The sequence below is a fragment of the Diospyros lotus genome, chromosome 3 (assembly GCF_014633365.1).
Source record: "Diospyros lotus cultivar Yz01 chromosome 3, ASM1463336v1, whole genome shotgun sequence".
NCBI lineage: Eukaryota > Viridiplantae > Streptophyta > Magnoliopsida > Ericales > Ebenaceae > Diospyros > Diospyros lotus.
In genome coordinates this window covers 2892422-2905198 of record NC_068340.1, presented here as the reverse complement: position 1 = coordinate 2905198, position 12777 = coordinate 2892422, and the positions used below count along the sequence as shown (strand labels likewise).

General features: G+C 38.9%; 1 protein-coding gene across 4 annotated transcripts; it reads left to right on the top strand.

Moving 5' to 3' along the window:
- Window positions 1–356: 356 nt before the first annotated feature.
- On the top strand, window positions 357–12141 carry LOC127797467 (transcriptional corepressor LEUNIG_HOMOLOG-like). 4 transcript variants are annotated; one of them, XM_052330392.1, is made up of 19 exons: window positions 357–453; window positions 840–900; window positions 1014–1120; window positions 1551–1648; window positions 1935–2044; window positions 3786–4081; window positions 4171–4246; window positions 4344–4455; window positions 5019–5068; window positions 5156–5404; window positions 6469–6540; window positions 6661–6882; window positions 7204–7345; window positions 9267–9373; window positions 9889–10038; window positions 10193–10348; window positions 10442–10561; window positions 10698–10895; window positions 11707–12141. In XM_052330392.1, the coding sequence occupies exons 3-19, from the start codon at window positions 1089–1091 to the stop codon at window positions 11848–11850; spliced, it is 2334 nt and encodes a 777-aa protein (XP_052186352.1). In that variant the 5' UTR covers window positions 357–453; window positions 840–900; window positions 1014–1088; the 3' UTR covers window positions 11851–12141. The 4 variants fall into 4 exon arrangements, with proteins under 4 accessions (XP_052186352.1, XP_052186349.1, XP_052186351.1 ...); XM_052330389.1 differs by having other exon boundaries at window positions 1014–1132; XM_052330391.1 differs by having other exon boundaries at window positions 379–453; window positions 837–900; window positions 1014–1132.
- Window positions 12142–12777: the final 636 nt, after the last annotated feature.

Below are 12777 nucleotides of genomic sequence, written 5' to 3'. Positions count from 1 at the left end.
TCACTTTTAGTGATTAGTAAAACTCCTATATTCCACGTCACACCTTTTTACGTCGCGCAAGGGGTCGAGTGTCATGTGATGCAATTTCTATATATATATTATAAAATTCAAAATAGGAAATGGAAAAACTTGGGGCTGGTGATGATCCTCCGCCTGTCGAATTTCTTTCCGAAACTAACCATGGGCGAGAGGGGCCCACCCGCTAAACATCGAACGCGTTGCTTCCCCTATGTTCTCCACGTCACCCCCTGCACGAGCTCATAGCGCCACAACTGGCCCACCTTTGCTTCCGCAAAGCCCTCTGGCATTTATGTTTTGGCGTACGGCACCTGCGGGCCCCATTTCCAAACCAATTAAATATCGAGCACCTCTCCACCGAACCTAAGCCGATCTTTTTATTCGGCTTCATTCGGCGGAGCTAGGGGCCTAGGGCTTTCTCCGCTTCAGACTCTGGTAAGAATCAACGATCTTTCTCGAGAAAAGTCTGATTCTACTCGACTGGTATACCCAGAATTCCAACTTCTGGAGCAGTAGTTCGCTCAGAAGTAAAATATCTCGTGTCCCTATCGCCGAAGGAACACGAATTTTGATAATCTCGGTACTGTTGAACTGTGCTGTAGTTCGTCTGCTCGAACTGCTGCTGAACTGATAAAAAGTTAGGAAAACACGACAATTCTAACTGTTCTTGCTGATGCAAGTGGTTGTAGTCCCAATTATTATCTTGTCAATGATTTTTTTTTTCTTTACTCTGTGAGAGAAGAATTTTGGCGAGGATCTTCTTTTCCTTCTGCTGAATTTTGTTAATCTGGTTGTTTTGATGTTGATTTGGTCCGAAGTAGGGATCGTAATGCGGAGATCTTGTTTGGATCGACAATGCAGGGTTGATCTACTGGACTGCTGGTAAGTGCTGAGTATAATTTTGATTACTGGAGTTTGAATTCTTTTAAGTAGGATTTGTAATGTGCTTTGTCTAATTTACCCGGTGGATGCTAAGAGAGCAACCTAACCTGTAGGGTTTTGGACTCGACTGTAAAAGCAAGCGTAGTGATCGCTTTCTAGCTTTTCGGAATCTGTGTTGGCACCAAATTATGGCGCAGAGCAATTGGGAAGCTGATAAGATGTACGCACCGAGGTTCTCTTGTTAGCTTGTTTCTTATATTTTTTCTTCGTACGCCAAATTTAATATCCTCAATCCATTTTGCAGGGAGAAAGAGAAATAAAATATAATCCTTTTCAGTTTTATGCTTTACGTAGATTTTCTTAAAGCAATTAGGGAACTTGTTACTGGATTCACGTCAGGATAGGAATTATTTATTTGATAAAAATTGTTCGTATGTTTCTGAAATTACTTCAGGAATTGTGTAGTTGTTTGATGAAAATTGTGTGTGCATCACGAGCATGCTGTTTCCTTTTTTTGGGGGTTGGGGGATGGGGGAAGGGATGCTTGCTTAGCAACCACATGCCAGTTAGGTTTCATTTATTTTCTTACTATAATTAACCTGAAATCATAACAGTGTTGATCTCATTATTCTGTTTTACTGGTTGTCCAGGCTTGATGTTTACATTCATGACTATTTGCTAAAAAGAAAGTTGCACAATTCTGCAAAAGCTTTTATGACCGAGGGGAAAGTTGCCACAGATCCAGTAGGTAATGGCCGTATTTTTACAATTATTGTCAGCTCACAATTCTAGATAATTTGTGAGCTAGAATTTGCATAGCTGATCCCACAGCGAAACTAAAGCTTGATATGTTGTCATTTTACATTCTGGTGTAACTTTGTTTGCTATATTAGTTTGTAGTGTCTTCAAATTTGAGTTGTTGGTAGTTGTATGTACAACATGGTTCTCGTTCTATAGGGATAAAATTGTTCCATGAATCAGAATATTCAAGCTTGAAACTCCTCCGGTGGTAATTTAAAGGTTTAAATCTGTAGCTATTGATGCACCTGGGGGATTTCTCTTTGAATGGTGGTCCGTCTTTTGGGACATTTTCATTGCAAGAACAAATGAGAAGCATTCTGAAGCTGCAGCAGCATACATAGAGGTAACTCAGAATTTTCTTTAACAATTTTCCTTTCATGGTTGAATGTGATAGGCAGCCCATAACATTCCGCTAAAAAAGACGTAAGAAATAAGGGCAGAATAGGGATACTGAAATGGGAGAAGGGCAATTGGTGCATGTGTAGACAACAAATTCAGTTAAGGGGTAGAATGTGAAGAGCGGTGGGGGGGGGGGGGGGGCATGTGTCGGCAACATATTCCTATAAATAGAGAAGCAAATAGAGTAGAAGGCAGGGAATATTTTGGTGAATATAGAGGGAGAGTGTGGACCTCTCGAATGTCTCCAATTTTCTTTTATTTTGTTAATTTTCAGCCTTGTAATTCCCTTTGATTATCAGTAATACAAGTAATTCAAGCTAGACTATTATCAGTACTCCACCATTTGGTATTAGAGCAGAAAATCGATTCCCATGGTTAACCTCACTGAGCGAGTAGGAGTCTTGGAGGGGCAGTTGGACAGATTGTTCAGTGGGCTAGACTCGTTGAAATCGGAGATGTAGTGAATGCAGAGCTTGGAGAAGAATATGTTGATCATGATGGAGCAATTCAGCCTCATGAGATCAAAATGGGAAGAACAAGAAAGAGAGAGGAAGTGCAAGGGAATGCTGGAGCAACCCATGCTAGAATCCACTTTGAATTCTAGGATCACCCATGATGTTGAGAGCAACAGTAGGGAAAAAGGGGAAGTGGGCGACATAAATTAGAGGAGGGAAGTCCGTAACAAAATATTGAAGATGTCGATCTTCAACAAAGACAACCCAGACGAGTAGCTGTTTCAAGCAGAAAGGTATTTCGAAGTGAATCAGTTTACGAAGTTGGAGAAAATCGAAACAACAGCACTGTGTTTTGGAGGAGGAGCCTTGGCTTGGTACCAATGGGAGCAATGGAGAAGGGGATTTAGGAATTGGGAGGAGCTGAAGATCTACATACGTAAATGATTCCGGTCTTCGTAGGAGGGATCAATGGAGGAGAGGCTTTTGGCCCTCAGGCAGGATGATTCCGTGTGGGACTACGATCTCTTCTTTGAGACTTTGGCGGCCTCGGTGGGTGAAGTTTCAAAGGCCATACTGGAAGGCCTTTTTGTTAACAGGTTGAAGCCATAAATCAAGGCAGAAGTTAGGGTGTTACACAGCCATCGGGTCTAACGCAAATCATGGAGACATCCTAGCGAATTGAAGACAAGATTCACATACTCCAAGCCCAAGTTGGTCCTGGACCACCTGGGAACCCTACAATAGTTCCCTGCTTTTCACCTTGAGGACAAGGTGAGTTCGTGAGGAGAGTATTGATAGGCAACCCATAACATTCCGCTACCAAAGACGTAAGAAATAAGGGCGGAATAAGGATACTGAAATGGGAGAAGGCCAATTGGTGCATGCATAGACAACAAATTTAGTTAAGGGGTATAATGGGAAGAGCGAGTGAGAGGGGGGGGGGGGGGATGTGCGGGCAACATGTTCCTATAAATAGAGGAGCAAATAAAGTAGAAGGCAGGGAATATTTTGGTGAATATAGAGGGAGAGCGTGGACCTCTCCAATGTCAAATTTTCTTTCATTTTGTTAATTTCCATCTTTATAATTCCCTTCGATTATCAGTAATACAAGTAATTCAAGCTAGACTATTATCGGTACTCCACCAGAATGCTAATGTGGATTGTAGTTTTTTTTTTATTGAGTCCAATTTGATTCTGTTCTACCTTACTTTTGTTGAAATGAGAAATCAGACTCAACAAATGAAGGCAAGAGAACACCAGCAACAACTACAGATGCAGCAGCTGCAACTCATGCAACAGCGCAATGCTCAGTTGCAACGGAGGGATCCCAATCATCCTACCCTTGGTGGTCCTATCAATGCTATCAACTCTGAAGGAGTAATTGGCCAGCCTTCAGCCAGTGTATTGGCTATGAAAATGTATGAAGAAAGAATGAAACAACCCCATTCAATGGATTCGGAGACTTCTACAGCCCTTATTGATGCAAACAGGATGGCCCTTCTCAAATCAGCAGCCAATAATCAAGGGCAAGTTTTTAGAAGTTATTTTTCAACATCAAGGACGAGCACCTTTTACCTATGCTGAAATTATTTTTCCTTTTGTTCCTTTGATTCAGGCATCTGGCACAAGGCCATCCCGGGAGTATGTCTGTGGCTTTGCAGCAAATGCAAGGACGACCTCAGCTCACAACTGTAACTATTTGGACCATAAATTTGCACTTCTTATTTGTTCAAAAATAATCAAGATATCTGACAAGCATGGGCCATTTAATCTTTTGCAAATGTGCAGGACATCAAGTCAGAAGTTAACCTAGGTGCAACTCAGAAGTCTTTGCCAATGGATCCTTCATCAATTTATGGACAAGGAATCTTGCAGTCAAAATCTGGGCTGAGTGGTGCAGGTACATTATCATAGCATTTAGAAACACACCCTAAGGAGCATCGTTATCAGCATGAGGAACAGTGATTTTATTCTTTGTGACCAATGAATCTGGATCATGAACAGAAAAAATATCCTGTATTGACTTCTTAATGATAAACATAAGCAGCAAGAGCAGGAACTGTCAGTAGCATTACTCCATTCTTTATTATTGTTAGTGTATAAGTTAAAAATTTATGACTGGGACACTCCTCATCCTTACTGGATCCAGAATCCCGGAAAGCTTTATAAGAGCTGAATTCACTACATTCTTGTGGAGAGCTGATATGAATGGTGCCTAAGAATATATTATGAAGTCAAACTAATGGTGTTTCGTGTCAGTATAAGTCAAAGAAACATTCATTCTTTTTTGGAGTCTTTTCTTCCCACTTTCATTTGACATGAGAATGTTGTTCTGTTTTTTCCTGTCTTTGGTTAGTTAGAAGCTTCCTTTTCAGCTGTATAATTCAGATGAATTGGGGGGGAAAATCAACAGTTATCCAGTTGTTTTAAATAAGTATCCTCCTGATTTACCTCTTCTTTCAGGATTGAATCAAGGTGTTTCTGCTCTGCCATTGAAGGGCTGGCCACTTACTGTGAGTTACTCAGGACCTTTTTTTTGCTTGGATACTCTCTTGATACGTACAATTTGGAGGTTAATTGGAATTTGCCTGTTAATCCAGGGAATTGACCAATTGCGGCCGGGTTTAGGGTTGCAAATGCCAAAGCCAAATTTGCAGACCCAAAATCAGTTTATTTTGGCATCACAACAACAGCAGATTTTAGCACAAGCTCAGGCTCAGGGAAACCTAGGAAGCACAGGTAACTTTGGGTTCGGTGGTTTACCAAGGGGTAGCTTGAATGCTAAAGATGCTCAAACTGCAAGAAATGATGGTTCTATATGTTCGCCGGCACAGTCAAATCCATCAAAGGTAAGGCATCTTCCTGATATGTCTTTTTTGTGCGAGCGATATGATGCACGCTGGACAGCTGGGATGTCATATTTATATAATTCAATTATTTCTTTTCTGCTGCTTTATCTCTTCATTGTTGTATTTTCTAGTATGTTCAGTCTCCATTAATCTTGTGGATTTTGCTGATTAAAACTGTGGTACTGGAGAAGATTTCCCATGTTATCTAAACTTCTGCATGTAGAGTTCTTTTAAGTATATCTACACTTATTGAAGGAGGTTATGAATATATAACATTTCCGAATATTTCATTTTGAGAGGCTTTAAAAGAATTGTGGGTAATATATTTACTAAATCCCCTTTTTTGTCTTGGCTTCTCAAAGGCTGTATGATTGCCTATTCTTGGTTACTTTCAATCTAGGCCCAGCATATGTTTATGTGATTGTAGTTAGATGTGGCTACTCTTATTTATTTATTTTCTGAAAGGATTTTTGCCACTTCTAGCAGGACATCTGGACGAGTCCCAGTATGGTTGTATACTATTACCAGTTAAATAATTAAATAAGGGAGTTGGTTTCCTGTATTCTTTTTCTTCTTAGTACTGATAAGGTAGAAATCAAAGCCTTCTATGCAGCATAATGATGAAATAATATTCATGCAGCCAATCTTAGTAGTTGGGCAAGCTTAACTGAGTTGAGTTAAATTGGGAAGTACAGAAAATGAAGTCTCTAGTATATCTGTAGTTTAAGTCATGTCTTTAAATGCCTGATATCTCCCAACATGTTTGCATGAGGTTATATGCTTGCTTCCATCTATGTCTTTGGGTGAGATGAGCCAGCATGTCATTTGGTGGTTGCATTAGTACTGGTTCATATATTTCTTCCCCTTAATGAATATGTACGAAGAGTAAGCTAGTTTCACTATGGTAGTTTTCCTGTATTTTTTTCCCTGGCATTTGTTCATCTCTACTGTTGCGAAATTACAGCCTTTAGTTGGAGGTATATACATGCGCTCGCTTGTGAGCATGCTTGTGCATGTGTGAATGTCTACAAAAGCTTCCTCTGATTCTTTAGAGTAATCAACAGATGAAAATTCCCCAGATGCAACAGTCTTCCTCTCAGCAACAGGATCAGATGCAGCAACAGCAAGTGCAGCAGGTTTTTATGCAAATTCTTTTCGTATGACCTCATGCCAAGATATGAATGGTTGGCAAGACCCATTAATATTTCCTTGGGTTTAACCTGATTGTTATTCACTGGCTGTTGATCATAATATAGAATAACCGGAAAAGGAAACAGCACTCTTCTTCTGGACCTGCCAACAGTACAGGTACAGGAAATACAGTGGGCCCTTCACCGAACTCTCCACCCTCCACTCACACTCCTGGTGATGGATTAACTACTGCAAGTAGCCTTCAGCATGGTACCAGTGTGCCAAAAAGCTTGATGATGTATGGTGCAGAAGGAGCAGGAGGCCTAACATCATCAACGAATCAGCTGGTATTCCTTTTTAAACTTCACATGTAGATAGCTGTGTTTTGTCGAAAAGGGGTATCATGGGCTTGGCCACCTCTATTGTTCGTTTAGGTATCTTGCCTTCATGGTAAATTTCACCTCTATTGTTCGTTTGAGTTTGTGGACATTTTTCTCATTTTCTGAGTGCAGTCAGACTATGAACAAAGTACCTCCAGAAGGAGTAGTTGATTTGAAAAACATGTTTGATTCTGTGTTGATGAATCTGTCTGTCTGATGAATGAATTTTCCAGCCATTACATGAAGTGAATCATTACAATGCCTCTTAAACATTGACTGATAGTGCAGGAAGACATAGAAAATTTTGGAGATGTTGGCTCTTTGGATGATAATGTGGAATCATTTTTGTCACATGATGGAGGAGACGGAAGAGATCTATATGGCACTGTAAAACAAAATCTCACCGAGCATAAACCAGAGTCGTCGAAAGGTATTAATGATAATCTGATGATAATATGTTATGCATAGGGATGGCTGAGAGAACTCACCTTCTCGGGTTCCCAATCTGTCCCATCCCTGATGGGACAGGGGTTCTTTTCTAGGTAGGGGCAGATTTGGGATTTGTATATCCAAAACCTGGTTGGGTTTGGGTCAAGGTGGGAAAAGTTCAGATGCAATTATATTTTAACCAAACACTTTTAGGTTGCATTTGGATAAAGGTCATTTGACCCTACCATTTGGAATTTGAAATTCCAAATTCATTGTTTGGATACATCTTTATTGAAAGCATTTGGTTTTGGGTTCAAATCCACACCTTGGATTTGGACCCAAAATATAGAAGAACTTCAAATAACATCACTTTAAATTTTTGTATCCAAATGCAACCTTAGTTTTTTATTGCTACAACAAAAAAATTTCTACTTTTAACCTTCAATTCAGTCTGTCTCTCAAGAGTGAACTTCCTCTTATTTTTGTATCTTTCCGGCCATCTCTTTACATTTTCTATCAAGAGAAATCTCTCTCTAGCCTCTCTCTTTCTCTCTACCAGCATTATCTTAGTTTTCGTTTTCCATAGAAAATTTGGAAAATGCAATTCATATGCTAAAAATATAGACAACTAATTTCCAATCTAGAAACATATGAGAGAGAGAGAGAGAGATTTCTTTTGTGTACAGAAGGAAATGGAGATGATTTGGGAAAATTTTGTGGAGAATCATGTTTTCCAAATCTCCAAATTAATAAGAAAAGCTTAGAGAACTCATTTTTAAGAGTTTTCCAAGTACAGTTCAAATTTGGATTCTCCATTTCTATTTGAAATTTTTTTGTATTTGAACAAGTTTTCTAATTTTTCGTTTTCTATGGAGTAATTTTTTTGGAAAACTAAGGCTATTTTCCACAACTAAACAGACCCTTTAGTTTTCTACTTTCAGTTTCCAGTTCTGATTTTTGTTTTTTTTTATTGTGTTCAATTTTCATCTTCATTTAAAAATAAAAACTTATCATTCTGTTTGATAGCTTTGCTTTGTTTCCAGTTTTGTTTTTTATTTTTTGTTTTTTTCTTTCCCCTCTCCTATCCTCCCTGGCGCTGGCCACTTCCAACCACCCCAGGGGGGCGGGTTTGGGGGGGGGGGGGGGGGGGGGCGGCAGTGTTGTCACTTTTGGCAGTGAGAGGAAGAAAATGAAAAATGTGAAAAACCATTTTTTTTTTCTGTTTTTGCTTTTTAAAAAGTTCTCAAATTTTTTTAAAATCGAAAGAAGCAATTAAAGTCCATTTTCTCTTTTCATTTTAAAAGAAAAATGATTTTGGTGCTGACTCAATCAGCTGATTGGGTCAGCCAGCAGGGGCAAAGTTATAATTTTGCCCCTGCTTGGCAGTTCTTTTCAAAATAATGAAAATTAAACAGAAAATTCAGAACAAAAAGTTGACTAAATGGACCCTTCAACCCTCCATACTATTTCTCTGTCTCATCCTCAACTCTGTTTCTCAAGATCAAAGACCCATCTGAACTCCCTCCTGCCTTCGTCTCTCTCTCTCTCTCTCTCTCTCTGTGCAAGGGCATTAAAACCCTCCTTTATTGTTCTATTTCTCTTCAGTTATTTTTAGCCCCTTTCTTTCTTCTACACGTCTTTGGTCTTTGAGATGCCTTATATTATATGAGGGTGTATACAATAGGCCATGTAGACCAATCACGGGTGGCAATGAAGATGCCTACAAATATTGGGCTATTTTAAAGTTTTGATTTGAGTATTAGGATTTAACCTTAGAAGACTCTTCAGTTCATAACTTTCTCCATTCCTTTTCTTTTTCTTTTTTTTTTTCTGTCATTTATTGGTTTTGTTGCCATCCCTATTTATGCATGCTGTGTTGGAGGTTGTTTGAATATTGCTTAGGAATTTGTCATCCATTTCAGGTTTTTCCTTTGCGGAGTTTGGTTGTATAAGGACAAGAAATAAAGTTACCTGCTGTCATTTTTCTTCAGATGGGAAGTTGCTAGCCAGCGCTGGACATGACAGGAAGGTATGTTACACAGGATAGTGAAAATAGAATTATCTGAAAGCTGCAGTTTCCCAGCTGTATAATATAGTTAAGCATGAATATTGGACTTTGTACCAAAGGATGTTTAACTTTTGATATATGTTATCACTGATTTACCTGCATTAGCTGTTTGCGTACCTGCTAGTTCCAAATGCAAATTTTTTTACTGTATTAGCTGTTTTCATATCATTTACCAATCACCGTGGAGTATGGATAGGAAGCACTGATTAAAAAGGCATAATGGATTTTATCCAGGCTGTTCTCTGGGATATTACCCATTCTTGTTCACTTTATTTAGTAGTTGCATATCATTTACTAATTGCCATCAGGTATGGATAGGCAGCACTGATTAAAAAGACATAATGGGTTTTATCTAGGCGGTTCTTTCAACATTATCTGTTAGAGTTCACTTTATTTAGTAGTTGCATATCATTTACAAATTGCCAGCCAGTATGGATAGGAAGCACTGATGAAAAAAGCATAATGGTTTTATCCAGGCTGTGCTCTGGAACACGGATACACTGCAAACAGAAAGGACTCCAGAAGAACACCAGTCTCTAATTACAGATATTCGTTTCAGACCGAATTCAACTCAACTGGCTACAGCATCATTTGACAAGTCTGTGCGATTGTGGGATGCTGAAAATGTGATTTTCTTTGAACTTACACTAGACCTTGATATAGCAACCATTTTTAAAATAATTGCGACCTTGCTTGTGCTGATCACATACTGAAGTATGCCATATGAAGTTTATATTCGCTAATGTCATCCCAGTCACTTAAGTGTGGTTATTCTTGCAGCCAAGCTATTGCTTGCATGCATATACTGGACATTCTTCTCATGTCATGTCCCTAGATTTCCATCCCAAGAAGAACGATCTTTTCTGTTTCTGTGACAGCAACAATGAAATTCAGTATTGGAGCATCAGTTCATTCTCCTGCACTCGTGTTTCCAAGGTTTTGTTTTCTGGCAATCTTTTACCAAAATATTGAAGTTGCACTGTACTTGCTCAAGAGTTCTGAGTGCCTTTTGCCTTTTGCCTTTTGCAGCAAGGAGGCAGTGCTCAAGTGCGATTTCAACCAATAATTGGACATCTACTGGCAGCAGCATCAGATAAGGAGGTGTCCATCTTTGATGTTGAAACTGACAGGCAAATTCATACGTTCCAGGTTCGTATTTCTGGTGGTGTCCACTAACGGTTGCATTATGCAATGGTTTGCATTTTTGTTGTATCCACAAACAACTGCATGTTGAGTATGTAACAGTCATTCACGTGACATTGGTACTTTAACCATCTGGACTTAGGGGCACTCTGGAGTGGTTAACTACCTGTGCTGGGATCTCAACGGAGACTATTTGGCATCTGTCAGTGAGGAATCCGTTAAAGTATGGTCATTAGCCTCAGGGGAGTGCATTCATGAGCTTAGCTACAACGGCAGTCAGTTCCATTCTTGTGTTTTTCATCCAAGTTATTCAGCCCTTTTGGTGATCGGCGGATTGCGGGTATGTGCAGTTATTTCTCTTTCAACATTAATAGCCTAATATGAGCTTGACCACCGATGCACACTTTCTTTGCAAATTCACATCCACTCATTCGCTATATAGAACCCTATTTTTCCAGCTTTCTAGACATTTAGCACGACATATGAGATGCAGTACTGTCTAGTCTTTATAGTTATAAAAGTCAAAACAAATTTACTTTTTATCATGATGATTGTGGGGCATCTTTATGGAACCTTTTATTAGTAAATACTTTTAAAGCTCGAAGTTGGACAAAGTCCACTTTAATCTTGTCATCTTGATTGATGCGGAGCAGATCGAAGACTTCATTTAAGGGTTTTATTTTAATATTTATATTCTGCTTATTTATTTTAATATTTTTATTATGTTTGTTTGTTTTAATATTTCCTTGTTTTAGGTTGATTAGGATTTTATTTCTCTTACGATTCTAGTTGGAATTAGGATTCTAGTTGGATTTTATTTACAAGTATTAGTTAGATTTGGATTAGCCAAACACTATAAATATATCTAGAAGTTACTGTTTGTAATCAACTTTTCCGTTCAATAATCCAGCATGCCCGTTCGTGCATTATGAACAAGATTTTTCTTTTCCTTGTTTTCGCTTCCGTCCTGCGTCGTTGATTATTTTTGTGGAGATGATAATCGTGCGTTTTCTTTACTTGTTTAGTAATTACCCTTCAAATACTAGCTTGTTTCGCCTGGCATAATGCAGCTTCAAGTCCCCTAACCCCGTGGTGCACATAATCGTATCATGCTTATTAACAAATAATGACACTGATTTTGTGTTTTGCAGTGTTTGGAGCTGTGGAATATGGCTGAGAACAAGAGCATGACAGTTCGAGCGCACGACAATATAATCGCTGCACTGGCACAGTCGCCTCTCACGGGAATGGTTGCTTCTGCAAGTCATGACAGCTACGTTAAGCTGTGGAAATAAAGCTTAAGACAACTGGATTTGGACCAGTGGAAATACACCATAAAATAACCTAGAAAAACGATCGGGGAGTAGGATGTCACTGCAAGTTTTCTTATGGATGATTATAACGACAAGTTGTTAATATGTCTGATGTTTAAATCTTTACTTTGGTTGGTTTTGGTCCTTTGTTCAGAGGGAGCTATTGCAGAATCTGAAGGCAAATTATGATTATACGGAGCCGATGGGGTTGGCTAATCCGGCCAGCCTACATTTCAAATGCCCAAAAATGATGAATGTGCTATTATTAAGGTAGTCCACTTTATCTTAATTAATAGAATTAATTAATGCTTGATCAGTTGTATAGCCTCGAGTCATTAAAATTATTTTAGTGAGTTTATTTAGTTTCAATTTTAGGCAACCGTAGTCAAAGTCGTAAGTGCATTACGGTTCAGGCTTGTTTTTCTTCGTCTGGTGAGAGCTCATTGGAGTTTGGAACAACAACAACAACTCATGCTTGAAGGATGATCGTATCATCGTATGATACAAAGATGTGGACAGGAAAAGGAGTTTAGTAATTCACAGTTACACAGTGAGAGGATAAAATTGGACGCAAATTAGGAGGGCATGAAGTCTGTTTGGTTTGGTTTGGTTTGGCCCTATTGAAGAATTAGATAAGAGAAACAAATTCAGTTTGGTCATTGAAGTCCGAATCATCGCCAATCTGATCTCTAAATTTATATGATGTTTATGGTCACCTTACGTTAAGTGAATCTATTTAGATTTAGACTCTTTGATACGAAAGATACCTAATCAAAAGATGGTTGGTAGGTTCTCATTCCTTTTTTTTTTTACCATAAAATCTTGCCAACTGCTCTCACTTCTCAAGTATCATTTACACTCACTCACATGCTATTTTCAGAGAGTTTTCTCAAGCTTCCCTTCCAATAA